Source organism: Tachysurus fulvidraco, chromosome 7, assembly GCF_022655615.1.
Source record: "Tachysurus fulvidraco isolate hzauxx_2018 chromosome 7, HZAU_PFXX_2.0, whole genome shotgun sequence".
Classification (NCBI taxonomy): Eukaryota; Metazoa; Chordata; class Actinopteri; order Siluriformes; family Bagridae; genus Tachysurus; species Tachysurus fulvidraco.
This window is the reverse complement of record NC_062524.1, coordinates 16,787,055-16,814,554: the sequence shown is the minus strand read 5'-3', so window position 1 is coordinate 16,814,554 and position 27,500 is coordinate 16,787,055. Positions and strand designations below refer to the sequence as shown.

At 39.5% G+C, this 27,500-nt stretch overlaps 1 protein-coding gene across 1 annotated transcript in view; it reads right to left on the bottom strand.

Annotated features, from left to right (window-relative positions):
• chrna8 (cholinergic receptor, nicotinic, alpha 8) overlaps positions 1-27,500 on the bottom strand; it is a 45,197-nt gene that overhangs the window by 14,610 nt on the left and 3,087 nt on the right. Inside the window, exons 2-4 of the mRNA XM_027134945.2 lie at positions 14,948-15,087; positions 5,747-5,791; positions 3,374-3,483 (exon numbers count right to left, since the gene is read on the bottom strand). Of these exons, the coding sequence (XP_026990746.1) occupies positions 3,374-3,483; positions 5,747-5,791; positions 14,948-15,087 (295 nt within the window). The remainder of the gene's footprint in view (positions 1-3,373; positions 3,484-5,746; positions 5,792-14,947; positions 15,088-27,500) is intronic.

Genomic DNA, 27,500 nt, shown 5'->3' with positions numbered 1-27,500 from the left:
GCGTCTCCAAGCGTACGAAGTGAAATCCCAAACCCAACCCGGCGTCTTCCTCCCAACGAGCGATTTTCAGCGGAAATGTCTGGCAAGACTTCGCAATGAATATGTTTTCCATGTGTTTTTATACACTCAGAGACAGGAGGTGACGTGGGAATGATTGACAAGAGTTTGATTCAGAACTCGGATAAAGAAACACAACCTTTGCTGGCAGGGAAGCATGATGTCCTGGGCTGGTGTCAGTCGCTGCTTCCATTTCAAAATAGAATATATACAGAGTACACCTTTTGGAAGTGAAAAAGAGAGACGGATACTAGAAGAAGGTCAAGCAGCACCTGTCTGTAGTCCAGTCTATAAAACACTCCAGCGGTGATGTACGATGTACAGACGTACACTTAAAATTTACAACCTGAAAGTAAACTATACGCAGTTACTATATACTAAGTAAATTCTAAATTTTAATTGAAGTGAAGGTCTAAAGCACTGAAAGAATAAATTAAGGCATGATGTGATGGAAATAAGGGATTAGTTGGGGAGAGCTGATTGATCAAGTGCACTTAAATCATGACCGTTACGTAACTTCCTTAAGTTAATTAACGACAGGAGATGGATATGACTGCTATATGTTAAAGGACGCCGTGTTTTTTAACGATATCACTTAACGGCCTATTAACATTTCGTTGAGTGATATTAATATCTGCTTTTAATGCATGAAAAGTCACTTTTAAAGATAAGGCTCAGTAAGTAGGACCTCGGTGTTTAAATACGTGACATCGGCGTCTGGGATTCCTTAGCAGTTAGCTGGCTCAGATGTGTTCTTGATATAACTGGAGATAAAATACAGAAATAAATTCCTGCAATTAAATTAGTCGGATTTAGGGGCCAAGTATCAGTGTTAGTTTTTTGGGGGGTTTTTTTGGTTTATCTTGAGCCTCCTAGATAATTTCCACCCCAGAAATAAAGTAAAATGATCCGCAAGCAGATGGATTTAGTGTGGGTTTGCATTTTATTCTAGATATCTCACTCAGAATATTATTTCTCGTGTCATTTCGAGTGTAGAAGAGCTACAAGGTCCAAAATGAAACACGTCTTGGTTCAAATTGTCTTTTTTTCTTCCTTTTTATTTAATATGAAATAAGAACTTGCCCTCAGTCATTTTTTCCTTACAAGATTTAAATAAAACAGAAACGTATCCTTTGTGTTCTACCAAATGTCATACAACATAAGGTGCTTGGCCCACAATGTCGCTTCTTGGTACGCTGCTACTTTACCTTTGATTAAGTGTTATCCAGTTGGTCACAGCATGAGAAAAGAGTGAATATATTAGATTTGCTACAGACTCTGTATATAATCACAGGCTCTCAGGAAGATACAGTGCATTAAACTTGTAGATCAGGGTAGAGATTATAGTGATGTGATTCCTGTTGGCTTTTTACAGATTTAATTTCTCTAAACACCACATTTTTTAATCTCTTCCCTTAAGCTCTCTTCTTGCTCTCGCAATATCATATTTTTAACCCAAATGTGGCTGTTATCTGAAGGGACGAGCGCTGGTTTATTCGTTCGTTCGTTTTCTGAGAGAGAACATACCTAAACAAGCATCATGAAGACCAACAAGCTGAACAATTAAGTCATGATCTCTGATCCTCTTGTGGAGCTTCGTTCTATCTGTTATTAACGGATTGCAGGAATGTGGCACGACTGCTACGCTGCCTGGAGAAGACCACTAGGACAAAGGGGAAGCAACTGAGTGGGAACACTGAAGGAAAACAGTGCCACAGAGCTTGGCTTTATGTAAGATTGATGAGCCAATGGAGACTCGGCTAACATAATAAAAGTTGGTCTGTCAGTGAAGCATGGTGGTGTTGAGGTCCAGGTGATCAAGGTGAGGTCACAATTAGACAAGCATGGAGAGGAAAACCTTCCTCAAATAGTCAAAGTGACACAGAGGATATAGATATCTGCATAACGACGAATGCCAGCGGTAGTTTATTTAGTTGTATGTGTACCAGGGAGAGTTGAGAACAGCTGGAAGTCCTGAGAAAGACGACTTTGGTATTTGGCTACAGCTGTGCCAGATGTTCCAATTAAATCACACGAGGACGCACTTCTGTATAAAGTGTAATCTAGACGCTTTCTTGTAACCGTTTTGTGGAAACATGTTCATTTCTGGTTTAACTAATTAACCTAAAGTAATTTTTATTTCAGAATCAGGTTTGTCGGCTAAGTGTTTTGACACACAAGGCATTTGGTTCCAGCTGTTTGCGACTCTCACAGACATAAATAACACTGTACTATACTGTACATTTAGTTTGGGCTATACAACACAAAACAGACTATACAAAACAGTTATGTACAGATTTCACTAGTTGGTATTATATCACATGGACACACAAGTGGCCATGAACAGAAGACAAATCTGTTTGGACTCGAAACGTTTAAGCTCAGACGTTCCAGTTATCAAGGAAAGATTCGCAAGATTGCAAAAACATCGTATACAGTAGAACTCTAATGTAAATCGAGAAGTAGAACAATTGAAAAAAAAATCTCATATTGTTCCATTTTTAAGTAAATTTGGAAAAAACATTATCTGTTCTACTTCAGACACCGAGGACTGATGTTTTTATATTTTTACACAATTCTGCCAATAAAGTAGGAACTAGGCAAGTGAAGATGTAGCTGGAATACCCCCCCCCCCCCAACAAACACACACACACACACACACACACCCCCGCACGAGCATACACACACCCGCACGCGCACACACAACCACACACGCACACACCCACACACACCCATACACACACACACCCCACCCACACTCACACACACACACACACACACACACGCACACACACACACACCCGCACGCACACACACACACACCCCACCCACACTCACACACCCATACACACACACACACACACACACCCCCACATACACACACCCACACACACACACACCCGCACACACCCAGACACACACACCCCACCCACACACCCATACCCACACACACACACACACCCACACACACACACACACACACACACACACACACACACACACACACACACACACACACACACACAGGCACATAGGAGTTGTGCTTCTGTGAGTAAATCATGCCTAAGGAGGTTACTGAGTGGGATTGAGCTCATTGGAGCATACAGTTATACACCCCTACCTCTACAAATCTTATTTCATTTACTACTCCACTGTGTTATGGAGAAAGAAAATTATCACAAAACATAATGAGGGCAAGTTTCTGTTTGGGTTCTTATCACACATACACCATAAAATGAATATAAACCCTGTGTGGGAAATTATTTTCTTTTACACTGTGTGTGTATGTGTGTGTGGGTGTGTGTGTGTGTGCTACCTGTTATAGAGGAGGATGTCAGGCGTCCAGATCTGACTGGATGGGAAGCGTAGATTATTAACACCTGGGTAATTCTCAGGGTTCCAGCTTAGATACACATCTGTCCAGTCCTGCGCACGCGCACACACAGAAAATCAGCACATGCAGCTGTCATCCAGCTGGGGCACAAACACAAACTCACCAAAGGGACTCTCAAAGAGAGCACAAGAACATACACACACACACTACACACACAATACTGTGCCGACATGAGCCGTCTGGGTCGTGGGGTTTAATTTGCTTATGATGAGTGATGGAAGGAAATAAAAGATATTATTCAGAATGGTCAAACTACTGTATATGGACAAAGGTAAGGGCACCACTGACCATCACACCCATGTGTGTTCATTCAGCTACAGATGACGAGTGAGATCAGACACTGACGCTGTAGACTGTACTTAATTGTACCCAATACCTAAACTACCTTACTAACTCTTAATAAGCAGTAAATTAGGAGTGTTATGACCAAACAAAATGTTTGTATATGATATAGTTTATATAAATTTACCTATATTTCCAAATAATTCCCATAAATTCCCTTAAATTTCCATTAAATTCCTGTAAAGTTTCCAATTTGGAATATTTCCAAAATTCCCCAGATTAAGTTCCTGTGGAAAGTTTCTGTAAATTTACCGGAAACTTTCCGCCCCTTTGCAACCCTAGTGTTGAGTCAGATTCAGGGCTCTGTGCAGGACACTCAAGTGCTTCCAGACCAACCTGAACATCCATCTCTTCATGGAGCTCTGTGGGAGTTTAAGACTCTTACTTCCAGTCAAGTGAAAGTAATTCTGTTATTTGGTTTTTAATTCATTAATTGTGTGTGTGTGCGCACGTGTGTGTGTATTATATATATGATGATGATGAATCCTGCTCTTCCTCTCTTCTCATCTAAACCGATGCCGTTTCTCTCGTGTTCTCCAGTGGCTGTTTCCTCCCTGAGGGTTCCCTTGATATTACACTGTGTAGATCTTATATGTGCTGCATATGTCGTCGTTGCCCCCACCCCCACCCCCACACGCACTTATTTATAAGGTAATAATCACGGCCGTAAACCCTGCAGTGTTTGTCGTAACTGTAATGAAGCACCATCTGGAGCTTGGCCACATCTGTACTATTAAGCATTTTACTGTGAATGATTTTCTTACATCATACGTCAAGCCTTGTGCGAGAAACCTCTTGCGGTTTGATCGCCAATCGTTTCTCCTGCGATCTCTTCAAGAAAGAAAAGTAATCTCTATTCGGAGCATGTGATTTTTCAGAGCTGTGCGTAATACTGAGTTAAACCTACATCTGCTTGATTAGTTAAGATGGAGAAGAGAAAGTGGGGCTTAAAGTCATCCTTTCTGAACTGGATGATGCTTTTCGGTGATTTACTTTAAACCGTTTCATATTCTGAATTCGCTGCTTGATTAAAAGATAATGACATTTTTTTCAAGCTTGGTTACTGCGCCGCAATGTTAACGAGACAAAAACGATTATTTGTGAAATGTGTCGACTTGACGTCTGTTTATCACCGTGGAGCTTTGTTTGTTTCTTCTTCTACAGAACATAAATTCTCCCTTCACACTGAAAGAGACAAAGAGGTGAAAGAAACCTGTCATCCCCACTTAGGGAAAATTTCCTCGACCCGGATTAAATTTCTTCTGTGCGTTAACACACGGTTTTAGACGTCTAAAGCCGTGTGTTAACGCACAGAAGGAATTTAATCCGGGTCAAGGAAATTTTTGGGACGCTTACGAGAGATGAAAGCTGACAAAATAAGGCTTTGATCCGACACAACAATTCTACCTTGTAAATCAGCCTGACACGAGATATTAGCTTTATAGTCTTTCAGGACAGGAGGAGGATCTCACCTGTCCATCAGACAAAGGGGACGGGCGGTAAATACGTCGAGGTGTGACGATGTGAAAGTGAACGCTTTGTTGTTTGTTCAGTAAAGAGGTGTCGCTTGTGCTGAGATAAGAATGTTCTATTTTTGTGCTGTTGTCTAGCCATGTGGTCTAACGGATACGTTTCTTTACGTGTTCGCGGTTATGATTTAAACGTGAACGGGAAGTCGGTGACTTAGCGAGTTTTACTGACCGCATGTGGTTTCTGTGTTGCTTTATGGATACACTAACATGCTGGCTAGCACTGTGCTCCCCTGTGTATGTATCAACGACAGAAAAGTTAAACTGAATTGAAAATTCTTCCTGTTTTTAAAAACTATTCTTAAGACTGAAGGTCAGGGCTTGTTCCTGTTATGTAGGTTTAGCAATTATTTTTACTGTGTTTATGCTCTTAAGAAGGGTGCCAATAATTCTGAACGGCACTGTACATAGTAGTGGGACTTACCATCTGTAGCCAAGCGTTGGTGATGAGTACTTGGTTCTTCTCATCCTAAAAAAAGAAGAAAAATCTATTAACTACTGTGTATTCTCTCTTTAATATTCTCTCTCTCTCTCTCTCTCTCTCTCTCTCTCTCTCTTTAATATTCTCTCTCTTTAATATTCTCTCTCTCTCTTTAATATTCTCTCTCTTTAATATTCTCTCTCTCTCTTTAATATTCTCTCTCTTTAATATTCTCTCTCTTTAATATTCTCTCTCTCTCTTTAATATTCTCTCTCTCTCTAATATTCTCTCTCTCTTTAATATTCTCTCTTTAATATTTTCTCTCTCTCTTTAATATTCTCTCTCTTTAATATTCTCTCTCTCTCTTTAATATTCTCTCTCTCTCTCTCTTTAATATTCTCTCTCTCTCTTTAATATTCTCTCTCTTTAATATTCTCTCTCTCTCTCTTTAATATCCTCTCTCTTTAATATTTTCTCCCTCTTTAATATTCTCTCTTTAATATTCTCTCTTTTTCTCTCTTTAATATTCTCTCTTTAATATTCTCTCCCTCTTTAATATTCTCTCTCTTTCTCTCTTTAATATTCTCTCTCTATTTAATATCCTCTTTAATATTCTCTCTCTCTTTAATATTCTCTCTCTATTTTTAATATATTTTCTCTCTCTCTAATATTCTCTCTCTCTCTCTTTAATATTGTCTCTCTCTTTAATATTGTCTCTATCTTTAATATTCTCTCTCTCTCTTTAATATTGTCTCTATCTTTAATATTCTCTCTATCTCTGACTCTGAACATTTGGAGTATTTGAGAGAAGCTCTTATGTGAGTTGTAACAGTACTGATGTCTCTCACTAGGCCCAGGGGAGCCACACTGATTTCTATATAAAAAAAAGATCCAGCAGAAAGCACGGTGGCTTAGTGGTTAGCACGTTCGCCTCACACCTCCAGGGTTGGGGGTTCGATTCCTGCCTCCGCCTTGTGTGTGTGGAGTTTGCATGTTCTCCCCGTGCCTCGGGGGTTTCCTCCGGGTACTCCGGTTTCCTCCCCGGTCCAAAGACATGTATGGTAGGTTGATTGGCATCTCTGGAAAATTGTCCGTAGTGTGTGTGTGAGTGAATGAGAGTGTGTGTGTGCCCTGCGATGGGTTGGCACTCCATCCAGGGTTTATCCTGCCTTGATGCCCGATGACACCTGAGGCTCCCCGTGACCCGAGGTAGTTTGGATAAGCGGTAGAAAATGAATGAATGAATAAAGGTTGCTGCAGTAATGTGAAACAGAAAATGCTTCTGTTTTTGTAAATATTTCTCAAAATATCCCTGAAAATACTGAACTGATTCTCAGAACATGCTCCGTTCACCTTGACAGGTGTGAATGTGACACATCAGAGCGTTTTCTTGAGAAAATCGAGTCGTGTTAAAAGCAACAAACAAAAGAGAGGAGCAATTATTCATATCCTTGTATAAACTTTAGGAATCTTATGAGTAGCTCACTGTTTATCTTCGAGACGTCCCGTTAGACGAGAGCGACGGGGAGTCTCGCCTCTCCATGTGATAAAATGTGTTACGGCTTTGGACACATTTACTGTTCGATTTTTGAAGCCATTCCAGCAGCGTCCTTGAGGTTCCGATTGCTTTGCCAGCTGTATTTTATCACTAAAGCACTAATCTCTTGTGGTTTGGGTGTTTTACTTGGGTGCTTAAGGTTTGTGTTTTAAGTTTTGCACAATGAATTAAATAAAGAATTTTATTTTTCCTTATTAACATCATATATATATATATATATTTATATATATATATATATATATATATATATATATATATATATATATATATATATATATCCAGTCCATGTAAAATCACATACAAACACCTACCAAAAAATATATAGTACAGATCCCCATCCTCATGAACACACACACACACACACGCACGCACACACGCACGCACACACACACACACACACACACACACACACGCGCGCGCGCACGCGCACACGCACACGCACACACACACAATTACCCTCCTGCATGCTGTGCTTGCTCTAGCAGAGGTCACTAGCTTATCACCCCACACCCGATCACATCCACTGTTGTAGCTCGTAGCTCATTCCCTCACTCAACCTCACGCTGAGCAGCAGTTAATGAGCTGCACTTTCACACTGCCTCATAACCCCACAACACATCACCATCATCATCACACTGTAATGTTTCATTAGGTCTTTTTCCTTCTATTTTGTTTCTTTGTGCTTTGATATAGATTAATACAGAACACCTGAAGAACGCTATCTTGTCCTTTATCGAGTTAAGCGCTAACACGATCGTGTACGATTCACGTTTAAAATCTTAGGATAAATAGAAAATCTCAGAAACTTGCCTAACCAGCTAACTAACTAATTAACTGTCTTACTAACTAACTTTAAATGCTGTTACTAACTATCCATTCCACACTTACACAGTTTTCTATTTGCCAAGAAGACAAATGATTTTGCTAACTAACGAAATTAGGAACGACTCCTTTCTCTCTTTTAAATACATTAAGATTTTCATTTCAGACAACAGGGTAAATGATCTGTCTCTCTCTCTCTCTTCTTCTTTCTTTAATAACATACATAAGAACATACCAAATGCTTAGCAAAACATTAGCAACCGTCTGGGACGCCATAGCGAAAGACCACCAACACCATAACAACCACCTGCAGCACCATACTGTAGCAACACCAGTAAAGACCTGGTATAACACCTAAATCTTATATCTTCCTTATTATTTATTCTTGTACACATTCATGTACACATCCTTCTGATTTTATTTAATGCTCTTATAAATGTTCATTTCTTTTCAACACTATTTTTCAGCACTTTACGGTAATTCTACTGAAAGGGACTTCACATTAGAGGTCTAAAGAAATGTACCCGACTCGAAGTGACCCGAATCACTTTTTACCCGAACCTGACGTGCATAATTTTTTTTTTTTTTTAAGAAAGACCCGACCCGAGACAAACTCGAAAAAATTAGACCCGAGTCAGACCCAACCCGTTTTTTTTTTAACCCGACTGGACCCGAATGTTGCATAACTCTACACTAAAGTAACCGCGACAGTGTGGATTCAAAATCGATTGACAGGTCTGTTTCAACGAAAATTAGCTTATTGCCAGCCACATGTCTCCAGCCACATGTCGCAAGCGGCCTTGGCAAAAAGAGGAGAGGTTGGAAAAGGACTCGAGTCGCACACATGCGAGATACTGTAGTTCGGGTCTTTTCAGGTCCGTTCGGTAAAAGCCGCTCGGTAAAACCCCTAACCCGCTCGGGTCTCAGGTCGGACCTCTTTAATGAGTCCTCTTCCAGTGTTGCTAAACTGTATCTGTATAGCGTTCTGTCAGATCAGACCCCAACTCCATTTCCCAGAACACCTTGCACCCTACAAACATGGTTGCTACGAACTACACGTCCCATCGTTCGCACGTCACACTTGAGCCTGTTGTGAAGTACGGCTCAGTGTATTGTTAAGCCCTTATTCCCAGCCATGCTCTACTGTATATCATGCTCTATATGCTGTTCTACATCCTGCTGTTCTAGTCTATGACTAAATGAACAAAATCCCTTGACATAATATTCACAAATTTATCAAGTATAAAATCGCCATAAATCTGGCTGCGGCTTGGATGAACGCATATGCTTGTGATTATTGATCTCATGCTGTGAGGTAGAAGAGGTTGAGTCACTTAATGCTGCCAGCTGCTTGTTTGTGCCAATAACCAGAAGCGTAACGGAACATTAGCGCTTCAGCAAAAAAACGAACACAGATTTTACCATCTGTTTACGCTGTTCCGGCTTTAAGGAGCTTTGCTCGTGCCTCCGATAGTCATCCGTTCGAGCCGTTCGGCAAAGATCAGATATCACACTTCAGATCAGATGCACGGTTCATGTCCGTGTCTGATTCATATCACCTGGATATGATGCTAGGCAGGATTCCGGATGTTAGGATTCGAGGTAGTTCCCGGCTAGGATCATGATTAGCATGGATTGTTTCTGGAATGGTGGCCTGCTGGTGAATGATTCACGTCCATGCTTCATGCTCTCCTTCTTTGACCTGAAAAGCTAGCTAAAGCGATACTCCGACATCAATACGTGACATTTATCTCTCTCGCATCGCCAGAGCTTCAGACTAAGGACACGTAAAGCGGTCACAGTTTGTTTTTTTCTGCGTCGTGTTTAGGGGAAAGAAAATGTAAAAACTACTGGATTGTAGATCCCCATAGATTGTAGATCGTTCAGTTAGAAAAGATCGTGAGATTCGTTATCATTATCATAGTCACAGCTGTAAACACAATGGATTCCTTTTCCCATGAGGGAAGTAAAGTGTCATGATGACTTTGTTTCCAGTTAAAAGGACTGGAAACAAAAACGCAACACACATGTCTCCAGATATCCTGTAGACTCCAACCGATCAGATTTGACACTATTGAAGTGTTTGCAATTTTGTGTGTTATATGCATCTGACATTCAGGCGGTTTACGGGCTTGACGTCCGAGGCTGAGACTTCTCTGACACCACGTACACTTCTGATCTAGTCAGCTGTATAGTATAGGATATAAGAGACACTAAATGCTGGATTAAGGTGTTCATACGAGATGGGATCATGGTCTGGTCCAAGATAAGTTCAGAGCTTGGTCCATGAGTAGTTCATGCCTTGGTCTGAGATTCCTGAGATCATGGCTAATTCCTGAGATGAGTTCATGGCTCCTCATCTTGGTCTAGATCAATTTACACTTTAGTCCCAGAGCTGTTCATGGCTCCGACTCTAACAATGTCATAATCTGAGATAAGTTCATGGCTTAATCTTTGATTATTTCATGGTTCAGTCTCAGATGGAGTTGAGTGAAGGCTTGCTCTGAGATCAGTCGCTGGGATGATCATAGATCATAGTGTTTTTTAGGATGTTTTTAGTTCAATTCATGGTTCAGACACTTCTTCTGTCTATCAAGGCTGTTGAAATGCAATACTTGTATAGGACTAGGTGTGTGTGAATAATACATAATTCCCCTTTTCCTCACAGTTGATGATATTTCAGTCTGATAAGCAGCTGTGTGTATTTACACTCCTCAAGTCAACAAACTGAATCAGTGAAGCGGAAAACAGGGTGAGACGCTTGCAGATGGAGCTCATACATTAGCATACACCTTTTTGTGGAGAGACAGATCACCTTGTTATTTGAACGAATGAAACATATGAGTCGAGTCATTTCTTTTTTTGAATGTGAACTATTTAGAGAAAGTGACAGAATGAACTGGAAAGACGAAAGGAAATTGTAACGGAATAAACTTTGTGATCTTACACTTTTCTTTTTTTCTTCACCTTCACCCGTTAAAGCACCCGAGCCCAGAAGTCTGTAGTGCTACATATGATGTGGCGTCACGTTTGACGACGGATTGATCTGTGCTCTCTGAATCACGTTCTGTTCATGAACATTTCCAGCTAGTCACTGAAATGTGTAAAAGAACCTCTGCATACATATATTATAGACTCCTTAAGCACAATAACAACACTTGCTGTAAGATGCCTGGAAGAACAGCAGCAGTATCACAAATCCTGCAGCTGCTTGGCCTTTCCTTCGCTGCATCCCTGATCTTCTTTATGGCTTCCCTCGTTCGCTGTGGCATAATGCGGCAGCTGACAACCCTGCGCACTCCTATTTGAGTGCCAGTCATGCGTTCAATTTCACAGCCTGCCAGCCGTAACCGATGGGCATCGCGCCATCTGGGGCTGTCGGAGCCGTGCTTAAGCCGCTGCGTTTGGGGCCGTGATGGAATAAACAGTATAATCCCATCAAACGAGTGATAAACAGATCTCTCACAGAAGGACAGATTGGGAAGGAGACTGAGGACCAGAACTTATATTACAATATAAATTTGCTCCTTGCAACAAACTCCACAGACTCCATTCTCTCCTCTCTATCTTCACTGAGGGTTTCTTTCTTCTTTTTTTTTCATTTCATTTCATTGTCTGTATCACAATCCCTTACTGGATGGATGCTACCATTCGACTTAAGTGAACTTTTCATTAACAAAGTGTCATTAAAATGTAGATAAATAATCGAGTCGTGTGGCCTTATGGTCCCGTGCCGATCGCAGATGGTGTTTTTTAAATGATGTTTTCATCTAAATGGCTGTTTTCCATCTTTTCCAAGAATTCTGCGTGAACCAGTGAACAAAACTTTTTTCAGACTGCAATTACTTTCCATGTTCTTGTGACCAAGTGCCTTACATTTGCTATATGAAGTCACATTAATGGGCTCTCGGTTGTATTTAATGAAAAGCTGTGATGTTAGTCACGCTGACCAAAATGTATATAGCTTGCTTGTATATCCTGAGACAGATGTTGCAGATGTTATTATCATATTAGTGAATACACTTAGGTCTAGAAACTTTAAAGACTCAAGGGCAAAACTGCTGCTAGAAACCTCTTACATATTAATGTAGTGTCCCTCACCAGCTTGAGTGCCATTAAACAAGACAGTTCTATGGGTCTATTTTGTTATCTGGAACTAATTTCATTCAGAAACAAGTGACAGATATTTGGATTGATGCTAATTCAGAGTCCTCTTAACTGTCTGATAGAAAGATGAAGCCTTTTTCCCTTTAACCAATAAAACGTCATAAAGCTAGATTTTACTTTTGCATTTCTGAAGTAAACAGTGTAAATGCCACCTAAAATGCATATAGTGCTAGATCTTAACTCGTGGCTGTCGCTTCAAATTCTCAGTACCCTTGTGCAAGGTACTTAACCCTTATATTTGTTGTGATGTTTTCTTAACAGGACTGGACACGGTCCATAGAAATGGATTTATTGGTAGCTACACACCTTTCTCAGGGTCAGAAGTGTCCCTTCAAGCTACGTTTCTTTTTCCCCTTTTCCACCAAGGCAGTTTGAGTGCTTGTTTGGAGCCTAATTTAGAACCAGTTCTTTCTTTTTCGACAGCCAAAGTACCTGCTCTGAACCAGGAAAAGTGGTTCTTAAGTAGCACCAAAACGTTGCAGGTCTAGACTTAAGATCCGCTTGTGTTAGGGGCTGTGGGCGGGGCTACTGTAAGCGCATTTGATAATGTACCTTAAGTATACTAATGTTTGATACACTTTTACTTTACCGCAATATGATCAGTTATCAGCACACATGATAGTAGTTAGCTACATGCTAAGGCTAACTTTTTTGTGTTAATGATAAAATAACGTTAAGTACTTTCTCGATTACAACCTCCATTTATACAGTTTACATGGAGCTGCACGTACACGTTGGATCCGCCACGTTTGGATGCCAATGTAGGTTCACAAAGCCATGAGCATTAACAGTAAAGCAACATCCGCCATTGTTGTTGAGTTTTGTGTTTGCCGCTGCTGCGCTAACGTTGCTGTGTAACGTGACTCGGCTCTGAGACGGCTCTCTAACCGATGGAAAGACAAACCGGTTCTTAGAAGGTTCGCCAGTGGAACCAACTTTGAACCAGCACCAGTGCTAGCTCTGAAACAGCACCCTGTTCTTTCCGATGGAAAAGGGGTATTTGTGGTACTTTGTGACCAGAGCTAGTTTAAAGAAATGGGTTGATTGTTTGCTGGATGGTATTTAAACCCCTTGGTGTACCACAACCAGGCCTGAAGCCTTGACATAAATTGGCTTATGGGTAGGTTGGAGGGAACCAAATGCACTTGAATACAGTAAAATGTTTCTTGTGACATATTCTGACCAGGACTGGACAAAGTTGACAGAAATGGGTTTACTGGTAGCTCAAAGGGTGCCTGTGCCCTTAAGCAAACTTGATAGAAATGTGTCTACTGTAAGCTGGTGGGGTACTACTGCCACTGCCATGGTATTTATCCCCTAACTGTCCAGGAATGGACATGGTTACATTAACTGCTTTATTGGTAGCCTGTGAGATACCAGTGCCCCCGAGGAGCTCCTTAAGATTATAGTTCACATTAAGGATAACAAATAGGCTCATTGGTTTCTGGACCCGTACCAGTGCCCTTTGAGTTTGTTTAAGTTGTTGTTGTTTTTAACAGAAATGGAGAACACTGAGAGAAATGGGATGACTTTTAACTTCAGAGGTACTGATGCACTTTAACATGGTACTTAACCCACACGTTTGCTGTGAACTTTTTTTTTTGACCAAGACATGGCTGACAGTCCTGGCTTGAGGTGTTCTGGTTCCACATACTTCTGACAACCTCATACTTCTTTTCATACATGACAACAGGCGTGAGAATTTGCCTGTGTAGGAATACAATGGCCGGAAAAGACGCCATTATTTTCTGCCCACAGAGAGAATATTGTATATCTATCTAATCTTTTCCAGTGGGAATCTCTCTTATAGGGATTTGAAGAACATGCATTTACGGTATATTAGGATTATAATTCTGCCAGTTACTCAGAATTTCTGTGCCAGATTGCACTGAGAACTCAAGTGAGCAAGTGTTTAAATTTCCGGAGACAGGTGTAGATTTCAAAAATAATGTAGTGTTATTATAAAAATTATCATAATACAAAGCTAAATCTCTTTATAACATTGTGATTATGACTCAACTTTGAAATGAAATGTTATTCGATACTTTTATGTCGCTCGTCACTTTACACTTAAGTTTGATTCCAATTAATTTAATTCTATTTGCTGTCTTATCGATCAAACCTTGATACTGTAACTAGTTTGCCCATAACTAGCATGTTCATCTAGTTTACCCACGTAAATAAAGTTTGGGATTTAAGGATTTTAGAAGAAACCCTTTCACAATATACTATAAAAAGTGTAATATTTTAAAAATCATATTATTTCAGCCATTTAAAGTAATCCAAGTGCACTAGCCAATAAAACATCAAGGTGAGAACACAGACAGCGAGTCTCTGAATGTTTGAGGGTAAAAATGAAATAAGACGCAGCTTCCCATGTGGATTATGGCTGGAGACTGAGAGTGTGAAAGATGCTCACTCACCGTGCGTGATTGAATTTTCACGCTTAAACACAGTAGGGACTGATAACCTGTGTTTCACACAGACTTTAGAGAAGCTTGTGTTGCCAGAGACAGATTCGTAAGCAAAGAAATCCTACTGGTAATCCTGAAGCTCACTCGCAGATCGTTTAGATTTTTTTTAAGCTGGTTGCTTTTTTCTGCAATTTCTCTGCAATATGTCTTAATTATTAGATGTTTCTCCAAAACTTTACTCACCACATCTATAATCTGGAGCAGCGTGAGTCCGAGTTCCACAACCAGAGGTGCGGAGTCATTGGCCACGGGTCTCTCCAGCCGGTTGTAGTTTTCTAACATCTCCTTATACAGCCTCCTCTGGTGCTCTCCTTGTATAGAGCCTACAGACAGACAGAAACAGAGAGACATTATTTTTAAGATCCCTTGCCTTCATTGTGTGTGCATGGTGTCTAAATGTTCTCCTCACAGTTTCCTCTGGGTTCTCTGCTTTCCTGGTACTGTACAAAGGCATGCCTTGTAGGCTGATTGGCATCTCTAAGGGACTTTTTACACCTAGTCACTTAATGCGTTTTTGTGATCAGATAGCTATCCGATGGTAAAAAGTCCAGGTCTAAATGCCCTCCGAAACGTTTTCGAGATGGATATAAATCCGATGGTTCAAACCTCTTCTCAGGAGGTGGTCTGGGACGCATTTCAGATGAAACTGGACAGGTGTAAATGAATGTGGTTGTTCAAGCCACATACGTCAACGCTATACTCCTCCCAAACGGTACGTCAGGCCATCCATAAGAATATTTTGGTTTGCAGTAACAGTAAAAAAATAAAATGGGTAGGTATATAGGTCTATATATTTTTTTCAAGTTTCAATGTAAAAAAAAAGTACAATTTTGGTGACGGTGATTACGTACGTATGACTTTAAACAAATTAGCATATCGTGTCGTCACTGACTGGGTCTTCAACCTGTCCCTTCAGGCGCATTATTGCAAACCTTATTTTGATGCTGGGTCTTTCCAGAACTTCATGCCAAGTTAAAGCAGTGTCGAGCTGTTTTAATGAAATGTTTAGATGTATTATGGTGCCCTAACCCGTATGACTTTGAACGGCGACCGTGAATATTTTGTTTACTGCAGCCGCAGCCATCATTACCAAGCACGAACTGTTGACTCTGACAGTGAATGAGAGTATGAGACGAAGCGAACGCACAGGCCATAGTGTGACATCCGGTAACCAATAGTGTAAACAAAGATGACGTCACAGGTTTTTATTTAAAAGAAAGAACATATCCTTTGTTTGTATGTAGGTCTAGGCAATTTATATATTTACAACACTTACTAAAATATAATTATTATTATTTTTTTGCTTTTGTATTAGTTGTTTGAAGAGTAAAAAAAAAATTGGTCGGTCTTAACGCAAATTTACAAGTCAGTCGAACTTAAAGCAAAAAAAATAAAAAATTTTAGTCTGTCCTAAATTGACAGGGTCGGTCGGGTTACGGCAAACAAGAATATTTTTAAGAATAGCCTTACTCGCAGGTGATCTTTCACCCAGGCGTCTTGTTGAGTCTTAAAACGCACTGCTGCCCCGCCAGCAAAAATGCAGCAAACAGAATTTTTTTTTTTTTTGTAGCATAACCGTCGAACGAGTTTTTACGTCTTCTTTTTGATTGCATTCCGAAAACCGTATACACCAAAGTGTGTTCCATTTCAATTACCCCGGAAATGAGGTAAAATATATTTGCATTGTGGGTGGGAGTAGAAAGATCGGATCAATATCCGATTCGCCAAAATCAGATACTGTAGTTATCAGATCAAATATGGAATAAAAACACTGTCAATAATAATCGTACGGAATTCAAAGCATTGTGTGTAAATTTTAATTTAGTTGTGCGTAATTTAAAACTATTGTACGTAATTATGTTTTTTGTGAAGTTGGATCCCAAAATCTACGGCCACGACAGTTTACAGATACGAGATTTTGTGTGTTTGTTCAAATACGACTCCAAAATGTACGACTATGACAGTTTACAGACACAATGCTTGTTTTCACAATACGAAAATGGTCTGCGAAACAACTGTCAAAAATATGTCATCACGTTCACAGGCATTACTATCCGAGGGAAGATGAATCGATTCCACGAAGCGCGCATGTGCACCGCCCTCTTCTAAACCACTCATAGAAACCACTGGTGCCGAATTGGCGGGTTAGTTATCACTAATAACAGAGAGAATTTTGTGCTAACACTTTAAAATAATGTTTTTTATTTTATTTCTTGACTTTTACAAGGCATTTGATACTGTTGAACATACTTTTTTATTTGAAATCTTAGAGTTTTTAGGTTTTGGGAGTAATTTTTGTAAAATAATTAAGATGTTTTATACTGACATATAGTTCTGTATCCCTGAATCCTAGTATAACTCCTAGGTTTGAAGTGCTCCGCGGTATTAGGCAGGGATGCCTGATTTCTCCCAAACTGTTTATTCTAGCCACTCAATCACTTATATTACTCATTAATCATAACCCAGATTTGCATGGGATCTAAAGGAATTTAAAATTAGTCAATTTGCAGACGACACAGCAATCCTTTTAAAGAATAAATTCATGGTTGATGTTGCCCTAAATTCAGTCTCGATTTTCCCTAAAGCTTCAGGATTTACCCTTAATATTAAAAAATGTGAGCTACTTCCCATTCACTCATCAACGGACTCTATCATCTCTTCAATTTAGGTTAAAGACGAAGTGAAATATTTAGGAATAGTTTTATCTAAAAATGCTATTAGAAGAGAAGACGTTAACTTTTCTAACCAGTTAATAGATATAAGGAAATCTTTGAGCTATTTCCAAAATAATCTATCCATGCCACTCCCTGTATGTTTCTACAGTTAATGTTAAGAAATCTAATTCGATCGTTTTCCAATTTCTGTGGAAAAACAAGACTCATTTTATTAAGAAATCACAGCTGGTTAAAGACTATGATATGGGTGGTATTAAAGGACATTCAAGATTAATTGGTTGAAAACATATCGGTGGCTTAATGGTTAGCACGTTCGCCTCACAGTTCCAGGGTCGGGGTTCGATTCCCTATGCTATTACTTATACTGCTTAGTTCATCTTGCTTCCATATTAGTTAGTAGTATTAAGCTCAGTGTTAATGCAGTACTACCTATTACTTCCTGCATAGTCACTCGTTACCAACAGACCATTATTTTAAAGTGTTAGCACAAAATTCTCTCTGTTATTAGTGATAACTAACCCGCCAATTCGGCACCAGTGGTTTCTATGAGTGGTTTAAAAGAGGGCGGGGCACATGCGCGCTTCGTGGAATCTATTCATCTTCCCTCGGATAGTAATGCCTCTGAACGTGATGACGTATTTTTTGACAGTTGTTTCGCAGACCGTTTTCGTGTGTAAAAAAGAGGTGTTGTGAAAACAAGCGTTGTGTCTGTAAACTGTCATAGTCGTACATTTTGGAGTCGTATTAGAACAAACACACAAAATCTCGTATCTGTAAACTGTTGTGGCCGTAGATTTTGGGATCCAACTTCACAAAAAACATAATTACGTACAATAGTTTTAAATTACGCACAACTAAATTAAAATTTACACACAATGCTTTGAATTACGTACGATTATTATTGACAGTGTTTTTATTCCATAATCAGAGAAAACACATGAAGTGACCAGGTGTAAAAAGGTCCTAAATTGTTTGCAGTGTGTGTGTGTGTGTTTGTGTGATTTTGCCCTGTGATGGGTTGGCACCTCGTCCAGGTTTGCCCTGAGTAACTAGGGTCCCCTAAGTGGTACAGAAAATGCATCATTATTTGGTTCCATCACCTTGAATATGTGAGACAGCCAGATGTCATTTATTTGTTGTTAATCATCACAAAATCCGCCACATTACAAGATTTGACCAGAAAAGGATATGTTTTGATTGTAATTTTTAAAATTCTCACATCTTGGGGTTTCTCGCATCATACCACAAGATAAACAGCCTAAAAACAAGAAAAGCTTCAGGACACCGTGTGGGTCTTCTAAAGACACGGTGATCACGGACCAATATAATAATACAAATAACAGATCAATAAAACTTTGGGTTCTCATTGTTAGTCAGATTTATGTATCTATGGATTTATTGAGTTCAAGATGGAAGATTTTGTTATGATTTATGTTTGGAAGGTTATTCCAAAAAAGTTTCAAATGGACAGAAGAAAGATGAGCGATTGAATCTTTACAAGCCTTTTTTTTTTTTTTTTTTTTAATCCTTTCAATCTTTAACATCTTTTAAAAGCCAGAAACAGAGAAGAGGAGCTACATTACCTTTAATAACACTTTACCGCACTAATTAATTAGGAAGGTGATATTTTATACATTCGATTATAAAGGAGACAGGAGGGGAGAAGAAAAGAGAGAGACCTCATATTTAAGGAGCTTTCAGTGAATCAGCAAAACTATATATTATGAGCTCAGGATTTAAATAGAAAGGGGGGAAAAAGAAAGGGAGACAGAAAGAGGAGTGGAAGGTCAAACAAAATTACGTCTTATTTTTTTCCGATTTATTCGTTTAGCGGCGGCTTTGACTTCGGTTCCAAATCGTTTTAATATTTCTTCTGATGCTTTGTCGTTTTCATAGCAACAGCCTACGCAAGGGACGTGTTCTGAAAACGCTCCACGTAAGATTCGAAGTGCTGTACGTTTGGAAGGAGTCTCCAGTGTCGGAGCTTCAGATAAACACCCGTCTGTCGATGATCCCGATTTCATGAAACACTGAGAAGTCGTTGAACTCGTTCCATACAATAAAGTCGTAAAAGAGTGAGAACAAAAACTCCACCTTCGTCCTAATCTTAATAAATAAGACTTGATATGAAATGAATGAATTCTGAAGTCTAATAATGAATTTTGTATTTGAATCAGAAAAGAAAACATTTCATGAAGTTTAAGGTGCTTTCAAATAAAAAAAAACCTCTATGATAGTAGTCGACGTCACAAAGCGGTTTTACAGACGTTTCGGTCTGGACTCCGTGGGAGAACGTGATGGACAGCACGGTAATTGAAACTAATTTGCTCAGGGATGCAGAAGCTCGTTTCCAGTCTAGACCGATGAAAGAGTTATGAAAGAAATAAAGAAGGATGAACAGATCAGGTTAGGATCGGTATGTCGTTAGGGCAGATCTTTGGTGTGGGTCTGTGTATTGCACTGGACTTGTGTGTGTTGTAATACAGGGGCAATGATTTCACACGCTCGGCAGAGATTCTCTTACAACTTCTATGATTTAAACTAATCAGCTTCTAGAGCCTGAAGGTATCTTTTAACGAACTACATAAACCGGGCCCCTGAACGTAATCGGACAACGAATGCATTTTAAACGGTGCAACTGATGAAAGTGAAACACGTTAAAATGCATCGCAAGCAAGTAGTTCTGCAGTGTTTTGTGTTACTCATTTGCACGTCTGCTATAGCATTAAAAGTAAAACTATTCCAGACCTTGATGTGACCTTGAACCTGTTTGGATCAATACCAAAATTCACTGGTTATGATGATAATTCCGTAAAAATTCATACAAACATCCAAACCCTCGTTCTTGATTTTTCACGCTCACTGACCTCCAGAAGAGTTTGCATTAAAAATAAAAACCTTTTCTTTTTCTTTTTTACTCATTATATAAATCATGGTATTACCGATACAGTGCAGGAGTTCACTGATAATTAAAAGCAATACTAATATCTATATGAATATATATAGTATATATATAGTGTTCTGATTTGGAGTGAAGAAAAAAATCTTATGTATAGTTTCTAAAATAAGTCACGATTTTTTTGCTTAGAAATTGCAACAATTTTTAATCTCGTGATTATGTCGGTGCTGATGGAACTACACTATAACCATAATATTACATTTAGTCCATTAAAATAGTGCAGCGCTAATACAGTACGTCTCAGCTCGGGTGTAAGATTGACTCAGTTCCGTTACGTGGACGAATATGTACGAATTTTAAGTCAATGTTATTCGTTTATTTTTTTTCCCCTCACTGAATAGAAGCAGATTTACATTTAGATAGATGGAAAATGGATGGATTTGAATAAATAAACTTAACACAATGTGAAGCCTGTATACTGAAAACATGTGATATTTGCTTTCACGATTATGTGCGTATTCCTCTTATTAAATGATTGCGGTCAATAAGATTTATAGCGTCTTATCTGTGGTTTAGTAAATGAGACTAAATATGCTGAGTAATAAATGGTTAAATATGTCATGAGGGAAAGGAGATGCATTAATTTTAATTTTTTTTTGCAGAGATGAAAGGCAGTCTGTAACGTGTGTGGTGAATAAAACATTCAGTAAAAGCTTTCATTTCTCATGAGGCTGTAATGAGACGATTAAAAGGAACGTGTTTGGACAGTTAATACTTATAGCTGCTGGAATAACTGAAACTGAGGAAGAAGACAGGCTTGATAACGATGACGATGCTGAGTTTCTAAAACTTAGTAGGAAAATAAGACAAGTCTGTCACGTGACTCCTTATAAACTCGGACTGCTGAAGATAAAGGCCTTACGTACTGCCCTGTCCTTTATTAACACTACACCTCTTAACACCTCGAACCGTATATCAAGGTGTTCTCTTGTACTTTTGTATCCTCCTGCTTTCAGGATGAAAAAGAAGTGCATCTCACTTTTCCTCCGCTCTTCTGCCGATCCCATTCAGCCACCAGGTTAAACCTCTTTCAGGCTCAGGTGAACAAACGCTGCGCTATTGTTCAGATTTCAGCGCTTATTCATGACACCTCTTTCCTTTCCAGCTCTCGTCTCGTTTTTCCCAGAGTGCAGGCTGTGAGCTGCTAAAGAATATATCGCTCCCGGTTGTGTTCTTCTCACAACCTCCTTCCAACACAGAAATGCACCAATAAATAATGTTATCTAGATATAAATATTAATCGTGGTACTTTTTATCCGTTTACAGTTACATTTGATGCTATGGTGTCTTAACAGTACAGACTGACCACTGTGTCTTATCTTCAAAGCAGAAAATCTTCTGATGGCTGACACTGGAGACTCATTAAAGGTGCAGGGCACGATGTTTGGAAGCCAATGTTGACATTTGAAATCTCCAAAACAAACACGCCCCTAACCCAAATGGGTGTCACCCCTGTTTTGATAGCTCCGCCCCACACATACATACGTAACCCAGGCAACTTTTATGGCGGTATTTTTATCAATAAATGAACACAATGAGTAATACTATGATAATAAAAATGTGTTTTTGTAGTACTGTGTGTTGTAGCGTGAAAGGTTTATCTCCGCAGAGGTAACGGCAGGTATCCGCCATGTCAATGTTTCAATCACTTTCTGCTAATGTCAGACACGTGCACTGAACTCTCTCTCTGCCGCATATTGACAAGACACGTCCCTTTCTGCTCATTGGCTACACGTTTATTTTGTTTGTCGGCCCATTTTCTTGCCTCACAAAAAAACGTCATTGTATCACTTTATGTATGTTTTTCCTTCTTAAGTCCGAGCACATTATAAGTCCATTATAAGTACTAGCTATGGTATCATATGTTTATCTACATCGGTGGTGAATCCTCTACTTAGCAGAGTTTATTCCTTTGCTAACAGAGTGATAATCTTATTACATATTTATCTCTCAGACGTGTTCCAGAGACGGTTTCTCCGATTTCAAACTGTTTCCACAAAGTGTTGAGAGGTGGAGAACAGGATGAAAAGATTGAGAGAGGCAGATCAGAGAAGAGGGAGGGGAGTTAGAGAGTAGATGAGGAAACACTGATGTCAGAGCAAGAGAGTGTGATGCTTTAAAAGGTGGCGAATGAGAAAGAGGACATGTTGCAAATGAACGAGAGACACACACACACAGTGGGATGGCATGCAGCTCTTCATCTCTCCTGCACCTTGATATCATCTTCTGAAGGAAGAGAAACACTCCATCTCACACACACACACACACACACACACACACTCCTAGCCTCCTTTTATTTGACTTTTGAAGCCATAAAGCAACCCAAATCTTGGCACGAATCTTATGATGAGAAATAAATGATAGATTTTTTTGGGTGGATTTCCGTCTCTCGAGAGGACGATGCACAAATCGTTTTATATGAGAGTCTGATTGGAGACTAGATATTCTTTTATGTGGCCGTTAAATCATCCGGCTTTCAGGCACAATAGGTATTTAGCATTATGTGAGAGAGAGAGAGAGAGAGAGAGAGAGAGAGAGAGAGAGAGAGAGAGAGAGAGAGAGAGAGAGAAATCCCTGTGCAATAAATGGGTCAATGCTCTTTGAGTACAATTGTGTTGAAGTTCAGCTTAATGCTCACTCAACGACTAACACCTCGAGCCGGCTTAAAAGCAGCAAAAAGGAAAGAAAGGCAACCTCTCGATTGCATTGGGTTCATAGATCGCAAAGCTGAAATGAAGAACACAGATGCAGCATTATTTATTGAAAAGGCAAAGCTCACTAAAAAGTTGACTTTTGTTTTGTGAACGAGTTCGAAACTACGGTTACATCTGTTCCAAGCAGCTCCCAGTCATGTGAAAGGAGACTAGTCTGGAGTGATCATGACTATGACCTTCTTCCTGCTCAATCAGAACTAGAATTCACCGTTTACTAGAATTCACTGTAGAACTAGAATTAAATGTTGCGCCGTCGTTTCGCTGCTTCCTGCGAGCGTTTTAATGACAAGCACAAAGAATTTCGAGAACATCAGTTGGTCCTGTCGATGACACATCAGTTACAAGCGCTCTTTTTTCGAAGTAAACGAATTTCCATCACTTTCTAGTTCACGCTCGAGTAGACGTCAGGCAGGGAAGGGATAGAAATGTTTGACGTTGGAAATACTGCCGGGGATCTCGTTTTAAATTCATTTGGATCCAATTTCTCCAACATTTATACATACATATATATATATCTCAAAGAAACTCACAAACACTTTGACCCAATACTGTACCGTATCTTTCCACTGACCTATAAGCAGAAGGCTAGATGATTCAAATGCAGAAAGGGTTAGAGAGGAAAAAAAGAACAACGGCAGCAGAGCTTTGAGGTCTGGCTCTCGCCCTGACACTGAAAGATAATACAGACTCTCCGCTTGTGTTGTCTCAAGAGCTTTTGGAAATAAATCTATATACTGTAGTGACTTCTGTACACAGCAAAAATGTTTTATGTGTGTGTGTTTGTGTGTGTGTGTTTATGTGTGTGTGTGTGTTTGTGTGTGTTTATGTGTGTGTGTGTATGTGTGTGTGTTTATGTGTGAGTGTGTGATTGTGTGTGTGGGTGTGAGTGTCTGTGTTTTGTGTGTGTGTGTGTGTGTGTGTGTGTGTGTGTGTGTGTGTGTGTGTGTGTGTGTGTGTGTGTGTGTGTGTGTGTGTGTGTGTGTGCGTGCCCCCCTTGGGAGAACTGGATCTATTTTCAGGGTTTTTCATAGGCTGGAACGTGTAAAACAGCTGCCTTATTTTAAGCAATCCTTAAAGACAAAAAGAAAAACAGCACGACTGAATGAGACGCCACTGTTCGTGCTAGATAGCAGAATATTTCATAGCAAACAGAATTAACATTCGAGGCAGCTACGGCTATGGCAAGCATACCGGTGCCAAAAGTATAAGCAGTCATGTTTATGGGTTTGGAATGTCTCCTAATGTATGTGGCTTTTTAAATGTTGCTTTGAAAATGTCTGGTTCTGGTCTGCATCAAGCTTTAGATATGGATTTATGAGTCTGTTAACATCATTTCACTGCAAAATGTGGCAGGATAAACACGTAAGCTTCCATGAAAACTTCACATTTAACTGAGTGAGCAATAAGGGGTTGGGGGCCATTGCTCAGGGGCCCAACAGTGGAAGCTTTTTGGTCCTGGGATTTTAACTCAACATAGTGAACTGTCGTCCAACACCTCATCCACTGAGCCAACACTTCCCCAGATTTGCCCCCTCTCTCGCCTGTCAATGACAATGACAACTTGTTTATATAGCATGAATAATTTCAACTTCCGTCGACCAATGTGCTTTCCATTATGTCATTAAGAACAGACGAAAACACACAACAAACAAACAGAAAATCGTACAAATCGTGTTACACGTCCCTGTGATGCAGCACAGCTTTCACTCGGTATCTTTCACATGAGGCTCCAAATGGGCAGACGAAAAAATTACAGAATAATGAGAGAGTAAAATTAGAGGATTGGGGATGTATTGAGATGTGAAGCATTATTTTTTAAAATAAAAACATTTGTTCTGTTGCTTGTCACAGGTGCAAACAAAGTCTTACACAGGAGTGACTTTCAAAGTTAGCTTCCTAAAATCTTCCTCTTTCTTAACTCGCGTGACGTCTGTCTAGTCTCCTTGGAGGCTCGGCAGGAGGGCACAAAGAAAATTTCAGAAAGTACGGCTTATTAATGTGATGTCGTGCTTTTAAGGTTTTCAGCTGTGGTGTTTGAGAATCTACAAACCTACAGATATAAGCTGCTTTGAATACATCAGTGCCTTAACCCCTATTGAGAAGTGACAGTGACAGCAGCGAGAAAAAACTCCCTGGGAAAGAGAGAGAGAAAGAGAGAAAGAGAGAGAGAGGGAGAAACCACAACTCAGCAGGGGACACCCTAATCTTTTTTGGATCGGACTGGGTATCATACATCATCACTTGTATATTTTTCTTCACCTCTCCAAGATGTAGCATCGCTACAAGGGTTTAGAAAAGATCTCAAAATGTTAACATACTGTAATCCCAAACTAGCTGTCGAAATCCTTCCTCTCCATTAACAGACATTTAATTCACAAGACGTTGTGATGGGGAACAACCTGTAAGGCCAGGCCCACTGCAACAAGTGCTCCTAATAAAAGTATTCATTTGTATAGAAAATGGACAGTTTGTGTACTAAAATTTGATTGGCTGAGCCGTGTTTTAAAGTCCTTATAATCCTTATGGCCTGTTATGTAGAATAGCGACCAACACATACTGTTAACCCACTACACTCAAGGAATTAAGGATTGTGTCCTGCTAACATTATAAATAACTAATTGAAATTTTTTAACTGTGGATTTTATCACACTGTCTTTGCTGCCATTTTATTCAAATATAATATAAAAACATTACTGCATCTGTAAAGCGTATCTCATACAAAATAATCTTTATCACTCAAAATCTTCTTATTAAGCCCAGCGAACCTGTTTAAGTCATTTTAATTATTAAAGTTAATTTTTTTAATCCCAGCTGTCAGAGTGTGTTATCTGGTGATAATATCCACTAGTGCTGCACGATTAATCATATCACAATCGCAATCGCGATATCAAGCCTATTCGCTTGTGTATTTTATTCATGTGTCAGAAAACAACATTGTATTTTAAAATCCGTTATACTCTATCATCATATCTTACTGATCATGGCATGTTAATGTATACCTGTTCTAATGCCGTATGACCCTTTAAGGTCTGATGTCAGAATGTATACGAAGCTATTGTTTTCTTTTTACTTCCCTAATGAAAGTGCATCTTGTTCATGTTTCATTTTTGTTTCTTTGCCTTTATCTTTGCCTTGATTAATGATCTGTGTATATAATGTACCGCTGCCTTCATACCGTCATTACCCTTCATGTTTAGTATCCAAATGACCACAAAATTATCGGTTACTCATTTTTCAAGCACTGGTGTATTTTATTTGAGCACGAAAGGCGCCATACCATCTTAATACACCCTGGATAAAACTTTAAAGTCATCTAAAAGTTTGATAGCTAAACCACGCCCACAGACACCTGAAACAAAGGGAGTTTTTCCCTTCAAAATCCTGACCGAAGTATTGGTCATCTTCCCAAAGATGGGTGGAGTTCGCGACCTTTAAATTGTCACAAACACCACTAATCCGTGGTCAGACTTTCGGAACAGCTTCAAGACGACTCCATCTTCCTTCAAAGAAGTTCCAGCAAGCTTCACTTCCAAGAACGACTGATCTTGCTCTGATCTTCAGGAGAACTTGGAAGAACGTCTGACCCCACCCTAACTGACTTTTCAGAGATTTCTCTGTTGCATCCGGACTCTTGTTCAGTAAGCCAATGCAAGTAACCGTTTCCTTTTCCAACCAATTTAGATGCGTAATTTTAAGTAGGAATCTTTCATTGAATCTTAAGGTGAATTTAAGTTTCTGTGACGATTTCCCAGTTAGGGTGTAATTAATTTTTGAGTCTAAGCTTGCCATTCCTTTCCTTCCTTTCTCTAGTTTTTCTTTCCAGTCTCTTCCTCCCGTTCCCCAATTTTAATTTCTTTTGTTTTATTTTATTTTCATCTTCATTTTCCCTATCTCTTTTGTTTGTTTGTGTAGTTAGTTTTATGTTGTGTTTGTCTCATTCATTAAATGTCATAATTTTGAGCCACAGGTGATTTGTCTCTGAGTGTCGCTCACAAATTAAGGTACCTGCAACATCGGGTCTGAACTACATGCTCTATTGAGTTAATTTAATTTAAATTACGGTATACAGTAAAAGGAAAGCGAATCTTTCTTGGCCGGGAAGATACCGCCTTCATAGAATTACTAAAGGTTACACGGCCTGTTCGCCGGACGAACAGACCAAATAAGCGTAACCTTAATTCCAGTACCGTTAATTTCAACTTAGGTTAAAATATTTAGAAGTCACTATAACACGTTATAGTTACTTATAAATATTTACCTTGCTTTGCGAGCCAAAATCGCTACAACACCTAATTGTATTGCTTCCGCTAAAGAACATAGTGCGCTCCGTCTCTATGGTTTGAACCCTGTGTGTCCATGGCAATGCTCTGTTTTACATTTCAACGGTG